The sequence below is a fragment of the Tupaia chinensis genome, unplaced genomic scaffold (assembly GCF_000334495.1).
Source record: "Tupaia chinensis unplaced genomic scaffold, TupChi_1.0 Scaffold000386_1, whole genome shotgun sequence".
Classification (NCBI taxonomy): domain Eukaryota; kingdom Metazoa; phylum Chordata; class Mammalia; order Scandentia; family Tupaiidae; genus Tupaia; species Tupaia belangeri.
Window position 1 is genome coordinate 147,217 of NW_006159888.1, and position 17,504 is coordinate 164,720.

Consider the following 17,504-nt stretch of genomic DNA (forward strand, 5'->3'; position numbering starts at 1 on the left):
AGAGGTCCTTGATTTCCTTGGTTAGATTTATTCTTAGGTATCTTATACTTTTTGTGGCTATGGTAAATGGGATTACTTTCTTCAGTTCTACCTCTGTCTTTTTATTTTTCATATACAGAACTGCTATAGACTTTTGGATGTTGATTTTGTATCTTGTCACTTTAATGTATTAATTTATTACTTCAAGAATTGTTTTCATGGATACTTTTGGGTCTTCTATGTGTATAATCATGTCAACCACAAATAGATATATTTTCAACTCTTATTTCCCTATTTGAATGGCTTTTATTTTATTCTATTTTCTGATTGCATTGGCTAAGACTTCCAGCACTATATTGAAAAGTAGTGGAGAAAGTGAGCATCCCTGTCTTGTACCATTTAACATAGTGTTAACTATGGGCTTTTCATAGGTGACTTTCATTATGTTGAGAAATGATCCTTCTGTGCCAATTTTGCTGAGAGTCTTAATCATGAAGAGATGTTATATTTTGTTGAATGCTTTTTCTGCATCAATTGAAATGATCATATGGTTTTTATCTTTATTCCTGTTAATATGGTATATTACAGTTATGGTTTTGCATGTGAACCAACCTTGCATTCCTGGAATAAAGCCTACCTGATCATGATGTATAATCTTTTTTATAAGTTGTTGGATATGATTTGCTAGTATCTTGTTGAGAATCTTTGTGTCTATATTCATCAGGGATATTGGTCTATAGTTTTCCTTCCTTGTCCTGTCCTTATCTGTTTTAAGGATAAGGGTGATAGAAGCTTCATAGAATTAATTAGGGAGAGATTCACCCTTTTGGATCTTTAGAAATAACTAGAGCAGAATGGCAGTTAGCTCATTTTTGAAAGTTTTATAGAATTCAGAGGTGAAGCCATCACGGACAGGGCTTTTCTTTGTTGGAAGGTTATTTATTACTGATTCAATCTCCTGGCTTGTTATGGGCCTGTCCAGACTTTCTATATCCTCCTGGCTCAATGTAGGTAGATTATACATGTCTAGGAATTTGTCTATCTCATCCAGATGTCTTGTTTTCTTGGCATATAGTTGTTTATAGTATCCTCTAATGATGTTTTGTATTTCTACTTTGTCTGTTGTTATATTGTCTGCTTCATTGCAGACTTGATTCACCTGATTCCTTTCTCTCTTCTTCTTAATAAGTGTCGCTAGTGGTGTACCGATTTTGTTTATCTTTTCAAAGAACCAGCTTTTACTGGAGTTTTCTGGATTTTTTTGCTGTTGCTTTTCCAGTTCTCTAAGGCATGATGTTAGGTGATCCATTTGCCTTCTTATGTGCACTAATTGCTATGAACTTCCCTCTTATGACTGCTTTAGCAATGACCCAACAATTATGGAAACTTGTGTCTTTGTTGTCATTGGTTTCCATGAATCTTTTGATTTCAGTCTTTATTTCATCGGTAGTTGTGGAGTCATTCAGGACTAGGTTATTTAGTTTCTATGTATTTGAGTATTGTTAAGGATTTCTCTTGAAATTAAACTCAAGTTTAATTCCATCATGGTCAGAGAAGATGCTGGATATAGTTTCTATTCCTTTGAATCTGTAAAGGCTTGATTTGTGCCCTATCATGTAATCAATCTTTGAAATATATATATTTTGTGATTTTTGGGTGGAAAGTTCCGTAGATGTTTGTTAAATTCATTTGATTTATGGTATCATTTAAGTCTTTTATCTATTTGCTTATTTTTTTGTATACTTGATCTGTCTAAAGGAGATAATAGGGTGTTGGGACCAGCAGTTAGCGTAATGGCTATGTCGCTGAACTCCCATGTAGTCGACTGTGGTTCAAGTCCCAGACCCAATGGCTTAAACTCACGCTGGGCGCATGTGCTTGCATGCCCAAGATCCTGAGGAGAATGGAGTAGAAAGGATTGCGGCATGGCCCTCCCCTCTAGGGGGTGATTTCTCACTTTCTGTCTCTCTGTTTCTCTGTCTTTCTGGTGAGCACACACATTCTGTAGCAAAAACCTCTCAAAAAACAAACAAACAAAAAAGGAGATAACAGGGTGTTGAGATCCCCAACAATTAGTGTGTTGTAGTCTATCCCTTTTAGATCTATTAGTCTTTTCTCCACATATCTGGGTGCTCTTGAGTAGGGTGCATAGATATTTATATGAGTTGTACCTTCTTGATGAATTAGCCCTTTTACTACTATATAATGCCCTTTGTCTGTTGTTACAGTTTTCATCTTAAAGGCTATTTTGTCTGTAACCAGTATCGTGATCCCCACTCTTTTTTGGTTTTCATTTGCATGGAATACCTTTTTCTAGCCCTTCACTTTTAGTCTATGTATGTCTTCATCCATGAGGTGGGCTTCCTGTAGTCAACAGGTGAAAAGTTTTCTGTTTTTGTTTGTTTGTTTGTTGTTGTTTTTTAAAATTCATTCAGCTAGTCTGTCTCTTGATTGGAGAATTTAAACCATTAACATTCAATGTTATTATTGATATTTCTAGACTTGTCCCTACAATTAGGTTGGCTATTTTCTTGGTTGTTTTTTGTTCTCTTATTTCTGTCTGTCTGTAGTTTTCTTGGTAAAGCACTCCCTTCAGAACTTCTTGATGAGCTGCTCTGGAGTTGGTAAATTCTTTCAGGTTTTGTTTATCTGAGAATTTTTTTATCTTTTCTTTCCAGATGAAGGATAATCTTGCCAGGTATAGTTTCTTGGTTGAAATCGTTTTTTATTTAACACTTTGGCTATATTTTTCATTCTTTCCTTGCTTGCATTATTTCTGGTGAGAGGCCTGATGTTAGCCTGATAGGCTAGCCTTTGTAACTAACTTGACATTTCTCTCTTGCCAATTTTAGAATTTGTCTTTGTCTGTAGTTTTGGTCAATCTGGCTATGATGTGCCTTGGAGAAGATCTTCTTGGGTTGATTCTATAGGGGGGCCTTCGTATTTCTTGGGCCCGGATGTTTGAATGCTTCTTTAGGCTTGGAAAGTTTTCTTCCAATATTTTATGGAATATATTATTGGTGCCCTTATTAGTTTCTTCACTTTCTGGGATACCAATTATCTGGATGTTTAGGTGTGTTTTTTTGGAGAGGTTTTCGCTATAGGGCACGTGCACTCGCCAGACAGACAGAGAGAGACATAGAGACAGAAAGCGAGAAATCACCCCCCAGGGGGGATGGTCACGCTGCAATCCCTTCTCCTCCATTCTCCTCTCCGAATCTTGGGCATGCACGCACACGCACCTGGCGTGAGTTTAAGCCACTGGGTCTGGACGCGAACTGAGGTCGACTACGTGGGAGTCCAGCGACATAGCCATTACACTAACTGCTGGTCCCTATAATATGTGTTTTTCAAGAACTTTTTGAAGATCTCTTCTGTATTTATACACAGTACATTATAATAGCAAGTCCATCACTTCGAGAATTTCTTCATGCTGCCCTTTGTAGTCAAGCCCTCCTCCAATCCCTTACGTTCAGTCCTTGGAAACCATTGATCTCTTTACCATCCCGATAGTTTTGCCTTTTCCAGAAGATCATATAAGTTGAGATGAGTATATAGACCCAGCTGTGATTGTACAAATGAGAGGCTCAAGTGTTTGAAGCCACAAAGGAGGCCCAGGTTCAATTCCCCACCCAACCTAAACAGGTCAGGCCCAGTGGTACATATCGTGACCCTAGCCAACTGGGAAGCTAAAGCAGGAGGATGGCAACATGGCGAGACCCTGTTAAAAATACCTCTCTATGGGTCTGGCAGGTAGCATGGTGGTTAGGGGTGCTGGACTCCCACACAGCCAACCGAGGTTTGTGTCTTGGACCTGGCGGTTTGCTTTCTCACTTTGTCTCTCTCTCTGGCTGTGTCCCTCTCTGGTCAAACTAAAAAATAAATAAATAAAGTTAAATTAAGTTAGGATTTAATATACACTATTATATAATCCAGTTTTTAGCTTAGCTTCTTTCAGTTAGCAAAATGTGCTTATAAGAATTTAAATTCTTCCACCTAGAAAAATGAATTTATAATTCTTCCTAGTTATTGCATGGTCAAAAAAAATTTTTTGAGAGATTTTTGCTATAGGGCACATGTGCTCACTGGAGAGACAGAGAGACTGAGAGACAGAAAGTGCAAAAAATCATCTCTCGAGGTGTATGACCATGCAGCAATCCCTTCTCCTCCATCCTCCTCTAGGGACTTTGGGCATGTATGCACAGCACCCAGCATGAGGTTTTTGTTTTTTGTTTTTTGGGGGGGTTTTTAATAAAAAATTTTTTCGAAGAATTATTTTATTTAACTTAATTTGTTTATTTATTTTAATTTGACCAGAGAGAGAGAGAAAGCCACCAGATCCAGGACTTGAATCCCAGTCAGCCATGTGGGAGTCCAGTGCCCCCAACCAGCACGTCAGCTGTTGGCCCAGCACCTGGCATGAGTTTTAAGCTGCTGGGTCCTGGACTCGGACTGCTGTAGACTATGTGGAAATCCAGCAACGTAACCTTTACGCATCTACTGATCCAAACTTTGTTCCTTTTTATTGCTGAATTGTTCTACATTGTATGGATGTACTTTAGTTTGTTTATCCATTTGACTATAGAAGGACATCAGGGTTGTTTTCAGTTTTGAGAGATTATGAATAGAACTGCTGTAAAAGTTTACATATTGATTTTTGTGTGAACATAATTTTTTAGTTCACTTGTGTAGACAGTTAGGAGTAGGTTTCTTGGGTCATACAGAAAGTGCATGTTTAACTTCATGATAAGTTGTTAAACTTTTTTTTACCACGGCTGTACTATTTTGTATACTCATAAAAGACTTTGAGTAATGCTATATATGCCAAGGTTTGAAAGTTTCTCCCACAAATTCATGTCTTAGCCTTTGGTGAGCCATTCTAACAGTGTTGAAAGAGTAGTGTCGGGACCAGCAGTTAGTGTAATGGCTATGTAGCTGGACTCCCACGTAGTTGACAGCGGTTCGAGTCCTGGACCCAGTGGCTTAAACTCACGCCGGGCATGTGTGCGTGCATGCCCAACATCCCGAGAGGATAATGGAGGAGAAGGGATTGCAGTGTGGCCATCCCCCCTGGGGGGGGGTGATTTCTCACTTTCTGTCTCTCTGTCTCTCTCTGTCTATCTGGAGAGCGCATGCACCCTATAGCGAAAACCTCTCCAAAAAAAAGAAAGAAAGAAAGAGTAGTGTCAAAAGGTGGAGCCTTTGGAATATGTTTGAGATTAAGTGAAGCCATTAAGGTGGAGCCCTCATGATGGACTCCTGGTAGGTTATACGGAAGACAGACAGAGACACTGTACAGAGAGACACGCGTTCCTGCTCTCTTGCCATGTGATGCCCTGAGCCACCTGGGGACTTAGCAGAGTCCTCACCAAATGTGACCCCTTGACCTTGGACTTTCCAAACCATGAGCTAAAAGGTATTTCTGTTATCAACAGCACAAAGACTAAAGCAGTATCCTCAACAGAACTTGATATTTTCAGTTTTTTAAGTAAGCTATTCTAATTAATAGATTGTAGTGGTACGTCATTGCAGTTTAGTTTTCCCTAATGACTGATGATGTTGAACATCTTTTCATGTGCTTATTTATCTTGAAAATGTCTGTTCAATACCTTTTGCTCATTTTTAAATTGGGTTGTTTTCTTTTTTTTTTTTTTTTGGAGAGGTTTTTTCGCTATAGGGCGTGTGCGCTCGCCAGACAGACAGAGAGAGACATAGAGACAGAAAGCGAGAAATCACCCCCCAGGGGGGATGGTCACGCCGCAATCTCTTCTCCTCCATTCTCCTCTCGGGATCTTGGGCACGCACGCACACGCGCCCGGCGTGAGTTTTAAGCCACCGGGTCCGGGACGCGAACCACGGTCGACTACGTGGGAGTCCAGCGACATAGCCATTACGCTAACTGCTGGTTCCCAAATTGGGTTGTTTTTTTATTGTTGAGTTTTTGAGAATTCCTTATATATTCTAGACCTTTATGAAATGTGTGCTTTGCAAATATTTTCTTCCAACCTTTTGTTTGACTTTCTATTTTCTTTTTTTTATATAATTATTTTATTTAATTTTATTTATTTATTTTAATTTGACCAGGAAGAGACAGAGTGAGCGAGAGAGAGAGAGAGAAAGAGAAAGCAAGCCGCCAGGTCCGGGGATTGAGCCCCAGGTCGCCAGACAGAGAGAGACCTAGAGACAGAAAGCAAGAAATCACCCCCCAGGGGGCATGGTCACGCCGCAATCCCTTCTCCTCCATTCTCCTCCTGGGATTCTGGGCACGCACGCACACACACCCGGCGTGTTTTAAGCCACCGGGTCTGGGACGTGAACCGCAGTCGACTACGTGGGAGTCCAGCAACATAGCCATTACGCTAACTGCTGGTTCCCAACTTTCTATTTTCTTAACATTGTCTTTTGCAGAGAGAAAAATTTAAATCTAGATAAAGTCTAATTGATTCTTTTGTCTTTTAAAGATCATGCTTTTGGCACTATATCTTTTTAAAAAAATCTTAATCAAACTCTAAACAATGCAGACCTTATCCATTCTACAAGTTGTTTTTTTTCCCCCCCTTTGGAGAGGTTTTTGCCATAGGGCTCGTGCGCTTGCCAGACAGACAGAGAGTGAGACAGAGAGACAGAAAGAGAGAAATCACCCTCCCCCCGGGGTAAGGCCACGCCACAATCCCTTCTCCTCCATTCTCTCGGGATCTTGGGCATGCACTCACATGCGCCTGGCGTGAGTTTAAGCCACCGGATCTGGGATGTGAACCGCGGTCGACTACATGGAGTCCAGCGACATAGCCATTATTCCAACTGCTGGTCCCCATTCTAAAAGTTTTATCTTTCTATTTAAATCCATTTTGGTGGCCAACAAATGGTTAAGGACTCCCACATGGCTAATTGTGGTTTGATTCCCAGGCCCAGTGGCTTAAAGATCATGCCATGCACATGTGTGTGCATGCCCAAAATTTCAAGAGAATGGAGGAGAAGGGATTGCTGCCTGGCCGTCCCAGAAATAACCAGAGGGTGATTTCTCACTTCTCCTCTCTCTATCCCTCTTTGGCATTGATGTAAGGATAGGCACATAGACCAATGGAACAGAACAGAAATGGGGAGAACTGATGATGTTTGTCAGCTGTTCATCCCTCTGTGCAAAAATGTACTCTCTCTGTTTCTTACCAGAAAAAGGGCAAACACCTTACTCTAGTACTCAAAGCCTCATATAGTTGTAGAAATAAGGTAACTAGGAAGTTCCAGGCCTGTCACAAAATAGAGAATCTGCCTACTTTAAAACATTCAAATTTGAACCACTTCTCACCTATAAAAAAAAAAAAAAATCTCTGCATCTTAGTGAAAAGAATACCTTTTGCCTCTAAATTTGACTCCCAGGCAGTCCTCAGGAGATAATACTAGAATAATATACAAAGGGACTTCAAGAAGTCCATAGAAAATTGTAGTTAAGGTATGAGTTCATTTTGGTGCCAAAAAAATTGAAATTCATGCATAATGTTTTCATAATTTGAATTTTTCATGAACTGTTTGAAGACTCCATGTAAAGTTATGCTGACAAAATATTTGAAGATTAACCTTGTGTCAGCTCAGGAAGAAAGTGTTCTTTCCTCCTAAGATTAGAATCTAATATTCAGCCAAATCAAATGCTTTTTTTTTTATGATCTTCAGATCTCAGCACTTGTACACTTGAGTGTATATTAAACCTGTTATTCCAGTGATCTGGCCTAGACTATACCATATTTATGAATTGGAAGACCTACCTCAGATTTTTTTTTTTCCCTCCCAAAATCTTAATTGAAATTGAGAACAACCTCTTGTCAAACAAAGGCTTGACCCTCCCTCAGCAAGATGCCAGACCCTGAGGTCCAGGCACTGCTTGTTCATACCCTCTCTCACTGGTAGTGTTTCCTAAGTCTTGAAGCTGAGCAGGGGCCAAGCAGGAACTGGGTCTCTGCATTTGGTTATCAGTGTCCTAGACATCATTCTCTGGTATTTAGGACTCTGGAATCTCTGGGCCTGTAGCATGTGAGCACTGATGCCCACATGAATCTTTAAGGTAACATTAAGCCATAGCAATGTTCAAAGGATTGCTCCAATGGCCCCCAGTCTGAAGGTCAGTTCTTGGTACAATGCCCAGGCTGTTGAGATGAGGGACCCGAAGTGAAGGCAGGGATCACTTAGCAAGAGCTCTGCCAGCCTGTGGCAGCTGTCTCGGTTCCCTGGTTAATGACCACACAGATTTGCTGCTGCATAGTGCTCTATACCTGTTGAGGCATGTCTCCTCCGTGTCTTTCTTGTCTTTACTTTGCTGCAGGAAGCGATTAGTTCTGCAATGCAGTCAGGGTGTCCAGCAGGACAGAGGCAGGTGCTGGGAGCAAGTCTCTGTGTTGGACTTCTGGTAGATCCTGGTTCCTTAACTTCTTGCTCCCTTTGGACATCCTATAACAACCACATGGCCTCCTTTCCAAATGGTTAGGTGTTTCTGTTTCTTTTCCTAGTCCTAGTTCCCTGCTTTGCAACATATTTGAAATTGTAATACCATACCAGTCCAGACTTTCTACCCCTTAAGGGCCTCACACAGTGCACATTTCGGTGTTCATTTTCCTTCTGTCATTAAGGGGGATTAAAGGCAATTTTACTTTGAGGAATCTCTTATGGCAAGTCCTATGAAATTATGCATGGGAAGAGCAGGTTGAAGGAACAACTTCTAAACAAATTTTGTGTGAAGGAGCCTTAGGTGGAAGTGGTGCTGAGTGCTTGCCCTACTCCAGGCCTGGAGGATCTCTGAGGAGTCTGATAATTGAATGTTGTATACTGAATTGTCTCAGAGTTCAAGTCACCATATGTACTGAGGCATGCTACAGCTATGATGTGTAGAAGGAAGCCAGACTTGGAAGAACATATGGCACATCTTGTTCACCAGAAATTCCAGAGAAGACAAATCCAGACTGTGACAGAAAACAGGCCACTTACTGGGGGAAGGACAGGAGGGAGGGAGGTGGGGGTTGATTAGGAAGGTGTAGGGACTTTTTGGGAAATGGATACAGTCTACGTGTTTATTGGGGTGGTAGTTTCATGGGTGTACACATTTGTCAAAACTCAGGTCTGAGAGGCTGGATGGTAGTGCAGCAATAAAACACAACAATCTGCAAAACTTATCCATATGGGGAGGTTCCATGTTTGTGTCTATAGGCCTCTGTGAGTATGCCAGGTACACACATGACCATAGTCTGGGCAGACTGGGGCTAGAGGTGGGTAGTAATGTCTAGACTCTGTTGGTATTTATCTCTCCCTGTCTCTGTCTCTCTTGCTCACAGAAAAAACAAATAAACTTAAAAAATAAATAAAACCCCAGGCCCAGCAGTGGCATGTTGGTTAAGCCAGCTGGATCCCCATATGGCCAACTATGCAATTCAAGTCCCAGACATGGTGACTTGAAAAACATGCTGGGCATGTGTGCATGTGGGCATGTGGGCCCAAAATTCCAAAAAGAGTGAGAAATAGAGAAAAAAATATTTCATTGTGACCATGCCCCATAAGGGGTTGCTTTCTTACTTTATTTCTCCCTAGCAAGCACGTGTACCCTCTGATCAATTTAAAAAAAAAAAAAAAGACATAAAAACACCTCATAGACCTATACACTTTATATGAATACATAGAAATTTATATCTCAGACCAGCAGTTGATGTAATGGCTATGTCACTGGACTCCCATGTAGTCGACCACAGTTCAAGTCCCGGACCTGGTGGCTTAAACTCATGCCAGGCACGTGTGTGTGTGTGTGTGTGCCCAGAATCCCAAGAGGAGAATGGAGGAGAAGGGATTGCGGCGTAGCCATTCCCCCTGGGGGGTGATTTCTCGCTTTCTGTCTCTCCATCTCTCTCTGTCTTTCCAGTGAGCACGCACGCCCTTATAGCAAAAACCTCTCAAAAAAAAAAAAAAGAAAAGAAATTTATATCTCAATGTGTTGATTAAGAAATGTGTAACAAAAGAAAAATTCTGCAAATATTTGCACAGTTCTCTATTTTTATTCTTTTCTTATTTTTTCTTTTTAAGGTTTTTGCCATAGGGTGTGTGCACTTTCCAGAGAGAGAGAGAGATAAGGAAAATGAAAAATCATCCCCCCCCCCCGGGGGAGATGGCCATACTGCAATCCCTTCTTCTCCATCCTTAGAATTTTGGGCACACACGCACATGCACCTGGTGTGGTTTTCAGGCTGTCAGGTCTGGGGCTTGAACTGCAGTTGACCATGTGGGAGTCCAGTGTCATAACCACCACACCACTTCTGGCCCCTCTTCTTGTTTTCAGAGCTGTTTTGGGCATTTATAACATCCCAAAATGTGTTTCCAGTATCAGTAATTCTCAGGGCTTTTGGTGGTGTTGCGTTTGGTTTTTGGCTTTAGCAAACTGAGAAAACACCTCTGAGTTCAAGAGCTTTGATTGTAAGCCAGTTGATTACACAAGAACAAACAGAACACAATGCAAACATACATTAATTTGTTCCTTCTTGCAGAAAACATCAAGCAGAGATATGCTTTTCATCATGAGTCATACAACATATTTAAACTGCACATGCTCATTTAGCCTCTTCTGATTTTAAAAGATTGTTTACACTATGTGCTACATTTTCTCCCTGCTGTTTGTGTTTGGCTCCATCACTTGTTTTCTATCTTAATAAAAGGTAGCTCTTCATACTTAGCTCCCTTCCTAGGGGGATGAGGGGAACTAATAAGATGTTTTGGAGCCTTCTTCTTCTGACAAAGGTGTAAACAAGTGTGCGGGTGTCCTCAGGTGTTTTCTCTGACTCCTCTCTTCTTCTCCTTCCAGACTCCAGAGCCAGGTGCACACCTGCCAGGTGAAGGTGAGATAGAAGATAACCAGCTGCCCCTATCCCCTGCAGAACCAGACAGGCAGAGATGGAGTCAGGAAACAGACCCCAACGATTTTGAGACACTGTCTCACCAGAGTGAAAGTCGATCAGACACAAAAACTGACCCCTTTGAAAGTGCCTCTGAGACAGAGTCCCTGCAGGGTGACCTCACTGAGGGAGTCTGCCTCCCACCAAGTGGTCCTTCTGTAGATGGAGAAGCAAGCTGGAAATGTCCTGATGCCTCAGCTTCTAGCCCTGCTCCAGAGCAGCATGTGGCCTGTGCCCATGGTCTTGGTGCAGAGGAAGGACTGGATCTGACTGCTGGCTTCAAGGTAGAGTCTTGCAGAAATGAGTGTCGAGCCTTCGCTGCAGTCACTGGAGACGTGGAGGCACAACACCTCTGGAACTGTGTGACCAGCCTGGAGCAAGAGTCTTTGTTGGCAAGGGATCCCCAATGCCCCCGGTGCTGCTGGCGGGGTGCCAGAGAGAGCCCCAGTCCCCAAGCAGCACAGGTGCTGACTGTTCCATACTGCAGGGGCCTCTTGGGAGTTTCTCTTCAGAAATCCAGGTCTGAGAGCTGTCTGAGCCACCCAGTGGTCTGGCCCTCCCCTCTTGGCTGCTATAAACTGAGTCGGAGTTGGACGCATATCCACAACAAAGTCAGGGCAACAGTGCCCCCTCCAGGAGGCCCACTGGACAGTGCATCCCCTCTGTGGGCTGGAACAAAAGAGGAAAGTACTCCAGGCCTCTCCCTAGACACAGACTTGCTCTGGTCCCAGCCCTGTGCTCAAGACCCCTGTTGGTATCCCTTGCAGAAATCTTACCCATGCACCAAGCTTCACCATAGTGCCCCAGAAAATATCGGTGACAAAGATCGGGCATCCCCAGGACCCCACTGTTGGCCCATGAGGACCTTGACTAAGGCCCATTCCGAAACAGAGTTTTTCTTGGGTTATCCTGAGGGTCCCCTGTGGCAGAACTTTGTGAAGTCTGGGGCCCAGTTGGAGGAAGGAACAGAAACAGAAAGAACTCCAAAAACACAGAGCACCTTCCCCCAAGCGCCCACCTGGCAGTCTCCTTTGCTTCCAGCTCCTCACCTGCAGGATCACTACGAACCCAGTGGCTTTAGCTTGGAAAGGGCCTCTCAGGACACACCCTCTGCAGGTCTCCAGCGGGAAAACCAGTTGGGACAGAATTCTAAGTCGTGCCCAGTCTCTTCATGCCTGCCTTCAGAGTTGAAGAAGCTGGGTGCGCAGGAAGTGGCGGCGCCGGCCGTGGGCAGGTCAGAACAGAGCACCGGGAGCAAACCGGGAGAATCCTGGGGCACCCGCCCTGCACCCAGCGCTGCCGATGTGGGAGATGAAGGAAAGCACCTTCCAGACATTGCTGTGGAGGCAGGAAATCAAACTAGTAAGCGCACATCAAAGTACATTCTCAGTGGAAAAAGAAAGCCACTCAGTGTGGCCAAGTTCCCACGTCATTCTAGCAGTGGTGGAACCCGTGTGTGGAACAGAGACTTGATGGGTGGTTCCGAGGTGGGTGACAGTGCAGATGCCCCGGAGACCACCCTGAAGTCAAGTGCAACAGACACTTCAAAGGACCCAGAAGAGGCAATGGTTGTAGACCCCGCCTGCAGGAAGAATGCCCTGCAAAGTCTCTGGGGATTCACAAAAGCCAAAGTGTCTGGATGCAGCACCTGGGACCAGGTGTGTGACCAGGGGCCTGGAGATGGCACCCTCGCTGGCGGGCAGCTGGAGCCCAGAGCAGATGTGGCCTCCGCGGTCGGGTGCGCTCTAGTCATTGCAGCGGTGCAGCGGACCGCCAGTGATCTGCAGGCCAAGGGCAGCACAGTGGATCCGCGTGCAGAAATACAGGCCCTCCACTTTCCAGAGGAAAAGCCGGGATCTTCCCGCAGTTCTGTCGCCATTCGCTGTGGGTCTCCCAGGGCTAGGCAAACACTAACTGATGGCAATGAGAGTGAGAGTGAGCGGCCAGCAGTCCCCACACTGAGTGCTGGGGATCACGCTACTCAGCCGGTGGACCGAACTGCAGAGCCTGGGCGTGTTCTGGTCTCCCGAGCGTCTTCGAAAGAAACGCTGAGCACCGAGAAGCTCTCAGAAGAGAAACCGCCCCCGGAGAGCCAGAGCCCTGAGCTAGAGGGCGCGCACCCGACCCAGGGCCTCTCTGCCGCGGCGAGTTGGGGGCTGCAGAGCCGGGAGCTCAGGCCAGGGGAACTAGGCGCGGAGAACTCAGAGCTCCCGGGAGCAGGGGTCAGTGAGGCCCCCGAGGGCGGCGCTGCTGGAGCCTCGGCGGGAGGGCGGGGCGCCCCAGCCTCGGCCGGCGCCCACGCGCTCCAGCCGCCCGGGCAGACCCGCGAGCTTTGCAAAGCAGCGCACGAGCCAGGGAAGAGCCCGGTGTTTCCCATGGTGACCTCCTTCAGGAAAGGCAGGCTCTCGGCCACAGAGAGCTCTGGAGAGGGCTCCGACCCCCGGGCGCCCGGTGCCCTGACCCCGACCTTGGAAGGCAGCACCCTGGCTAATTCCGGCCCCGAGGAGGAGCTCCCGGCGGAGAGTCGCACCGCCGAGGCGGGCTGGGACCCGGCGTCCCCCAACCATGTGGGCGGGAGCGCTGCTCCTGAGATCGTCTCCTCCCGCGCAGGCAGAGCGGCCGTTGGGCCGAGAGAAGTGGAGGACGTGGGGACACCAGGAGACCCCAGTAGCCGAAGGCCTTCCTCAGAAAGCTGCACCTCAAAGAGACTCAAAACAACGGAGAAAGCGTTCAGGGCAAAGTTGGCCTTAGCTCATAAGACTTTTTCCAATTTTTTTGAGTCAAAAGTTGTAGAAAAAGAGAACACAGATGAGCGTGCTCTGGGTTCTCTCAAGGGCGAGAAGGAGAAGGGCAGGTCGCGCCAGAGTTCCTGGCGGGCATTGCTGAGGAGCAAAGACGCAGAAGGCCCCAAGCGAGCCCCCTCTGTGAGTCGGCTGCCAGGACCACAGGTCCCGAATCCCCTGGACCCACCCCCACAGGTGACCAGCAGCCATTCGGAGGAGTCCGCTGAGAATAAGAACTATGGTTTCAGAGATCTCTGGGGACCTCCGCGGCCTCCCACCCCTTTGTCGCCCAATGGTTTGATCTCTCCAGAACATAGGAGGAAAAGTGAACCAACCATCAAATGCACAGCCTCCCCGGAAGGCGGTAGGTACCTACCCACAGGCATCTTTCCTGAAAAGTCCTGGCTGACGTCCCCCACCAGCCCTGGAGCCCAGCAGGCTGGCATCAGCCGCACCCTGCCCTCCGGCTCTGCCTGCTGCTTGGCGGATGAAAACCAGGGCAGGCCCTGCAAGCCCCTGAGCCCCAAGCCCCTGAGCCCCAGGCCTGGTGTCCAGCGGGAGGATCTCCACTACCCTGGCAGGGGGACCGCTATCTCCATGGTTTCTCTCGGAAGCTACAGCGATGTGGACGGCAGTTCTGTGGTCCCTGGAAGGCCCAAGATCCCCAAGGCCCGGACAAGCCTCCTCCTTTCTCTGCAGACATTAAACCAGGAGGACCAGAAGGAAGACAGTGAGAAAAGAGGCCATCTGCACCTCGGGCTGAGCGCAGCGCCCTCGCTCAGGGACCTTCCTGGGAGTGAGGTGAGTGATCAGAAAATCGCACTCGGGGCCGGCAAGTGGCGTGGTGGTTAAAGGCGCTGGGTTGGGTTCCCACATGGCTGACCGTGGTACGGATCCTGGACTTGGTGGCTTGCTTTCGTGCTTTCCCTTTCTCTCTCTCTCTCTGCCTCTGTCTGATCAAATGAAATAATAATAATAATAACAAATGGAAATAAATAAATAATTCTTAAAAGAAAAGAAAAGAAAATCACACTCCTCTATTCACCTCTTAGACCAAGAAAAGGAGGGAAGCACTTGGCAATTTTTCTAAGGGAGAGGTGAAGTAGGAAGGCCAAACCACAGTTGCCCTAGCTGCCCTCCCAGATTGCACCCTCTTACTTAGCCTCAGTCCACATGGCCTGTGACTGAATGCTGAAAACTGCCAAATTAACAAGCTGGAGTTGGCATTTCATTATCACTTTATTTTGTGTTTCTCCCTTTTCCTATTTAATTTGAGCTATCAGAATTTCCATTTCTATCACGTGCATTTTGGGTATCCTTTGCCCATTTTCTGCCGGGTAGTTGGCTTAGGCTTTTGCTTAAAACTTTAGTTCTTCCTCACGGTGACGTTAAAAAAAGAAAACTCCCTGTGTTGTCTTCTACTACTAAAACTGTTTTGCTTTACTCCGATCCAGTTGGGTTTATTCGGTATAAGGCATGAAGATAGGAGTGGTGGGTGCTCCTGGAAGTTCCATAATGGTAAAACAAACCAGTCTCCTCCAGAGGGACCGCTCCTACCCAGGACAGGGTAACCTGGCGGTGGCTTAGATACAAAAAGGCACACTGGAGCTGGATTTCTCACGAGTCCAGCTGCAGTTGGAAGGAGGGAGCTTTTTGGAAATTCCAGAACGCTAGTACGCTCGGACTATGAAGCAAGCTTCTCTTCACTCCCTTACGTCGCTGGCGCGACTCCTGCCGGCCCGACTTCTGCGTGCCGGGTGAAAAGCGCGCGTGGACAGCGTTAGCCAGGAGCCAGTCCGCTGCAGTTCTCAGGCCCGCAGGCTCCGCCAGCTGCCACCTGTGGGCCACCTGGGGTGCCCTGGCGGTCTCTGGTCTTGGTCAGCGCTGGACAGAGCACCCCCAGGCTCGGTGGTCTGCTGAGAGGGGTGGAGAGTCTTCGCAGTGCCAAGCTGAAGACCCTGGAAGTAGATAGCTGACATTCAGTTGTGATCACTACCCGCTGACCTTAGCCCAAGTCCTCATCTGTAAGGGGTTAAAAATGAACGTGAAAGGTGGTATTTTCCTTTTGGGTTACTTTAAAAATTACTCAATTAAGAAAAAACAAACAATACAGATGTAGATCTCCCTCCAAAATCCCTCAGTATCATTCCACGTTAGAAAACAATATTATGACTATAACGTGTACATCCTGCACTATGATCCCATGTAGATAAGGCTTACAGGGGACTTTGGAGGTGAGGAGCTACACCTTGGGGTCTAGCACAAAGGTTTCTTGTTTGCTTAGTAATACTGCTTGCACAGACCTCCAGCTATGTATATGCATATTCTTTATTTCAAAGTTGCAAAATATTTTACAGTATGGCTATACTGTATCTCATTTAGCTATTCATCCATTGATTGACATTGAGGTAGTTTCTAGTTTGAGGGCATTTTAAATAATGCTGTTACAACAGCCTTGAACATGTCCTTAGGTATGGAGGCTTTTATTTTTTGTGGGATATAAAAGAGGGATTGCACAATGAAAGGATGTGTGCATTTCAGTAGATTTCACAGTACTTTCTGAAATGACTGTGGTAGCAGAACTCAGCAGCAGTATATGAACGTGCATTGCCTGACACCCCTTCGACTTAGTTGCTTATTGCCCTTTCACATTTAAAAAAATTTTTTTTAATGATTATTTTATTTAACTTTATTTGTTTGTTTGTTTGTTTATTTATTTTAATTTGACCAGAGAGAGAGAGAAAAGAAAGCAAGCCTCCAGGTCTAGGACTTGAACTGCAGCTGGCCATGTGGGAGTCCAGCCTCCTTAACCACCATGCCACCTGCTGTCCCTGCCCTTTAACATTTCTGATGATCTGAAATAGAGAACTTGGGTGTAGAATAAAAAACATATTATGGTGTTACCTCTTTCAGAGTAAAACCAAGTAGTCAAAAAAAGACTATATAGTATTAGAATAAATAATGAGCCTGCTTTAATAGTGGTATGTGCTTGTACACACAAACACACACACACAGGAAAACAAACATTCCCAGAGGCCGTCCCTGTGCTCACTTGGACACTGTGGGATGAAGCAGGTGGGCTGGGCCTCAGGCAAGCATCTGGCTGGCTGCATGGGTTTTAGCAAGCAGTATGTAAGGTGATGATTATGAGGTATTGATTGTGAAGTGCCCAGCGAAGGGCTAGATGTGAGGCATCTGGATTTTAACAAATGTCAGTTCCTAGTCCTCTGTCGTTTTTCAATGTTACTCAAGAAAAGGAGGCTTTGCCTGTTACACCAAGACTAGGAGACAGCAGGCACCTTGGAAAGGGAAGGGAGGAATGCTCTGGGAGGCTGGCTGTAGTTATTTGTTGTAGAAGCCAGAACTGCAGTGAGATGGGAAAACTCCGCTGGGAGGTGTGTCTGCTCCATCTCGTGGGTGTTCCTGGGAGAGCAGGCAGTGGTTGTCAGCGTGTTCCTCAGTCAGTATTCCCATGTCTTCTTCCTACAGTGTTTTTAAGGAGCAGCAGTTCTTTTATTACAGTATCTTAAAACCACCATTCTTAACATTTTGTTAAATTTCTTCCAGATTTTTTTTCTATAAGCAAGTTTTATATCTTTAACATGGTTTTGGTCATGCCATCTATAGTGGTTTTAATTTTCTATGATTTTACATCCTGTAGTTTGTTTCTTTAAAGCTCTTTAAGTTGAGAAAGATAAGTCATACCAAAAAGAATAATGCAGGGCTGGCAGGTGGCATGGTGGTTAAGGGCGCTGGACTCCCACATGGCTGACTGTGGTTTGAGTCCCAGACCTGGTGGCTTGCTCTTTCCATTTCCTCCCCC

The 17,504-nt window shown here is 45.5% G+C and overlaps 1 protein-coding gene across 1 annotated transcript in view; it reads left to right on the plus strand.

Moving 5' to 3' along the window:
- The window catches only part of LOC106733149 (uncharacterized), a 132,378-nt gene that overhangs the window by 74,315 nt on the left and 40,559 nt on the right, over positions 1-17,504 (plus strand). Inside the window, exon 2 of the mRNA XM_027773890.1 lies at positions 10,808-14,482. Within this exon, the coding sequence (XP_027629691.1) occupies positions 10,808-14,482 (3,675 nt within the window). The remainder of the gene's footprint in view (positions 1-10,807; positions 14,483-17,504) is intronic.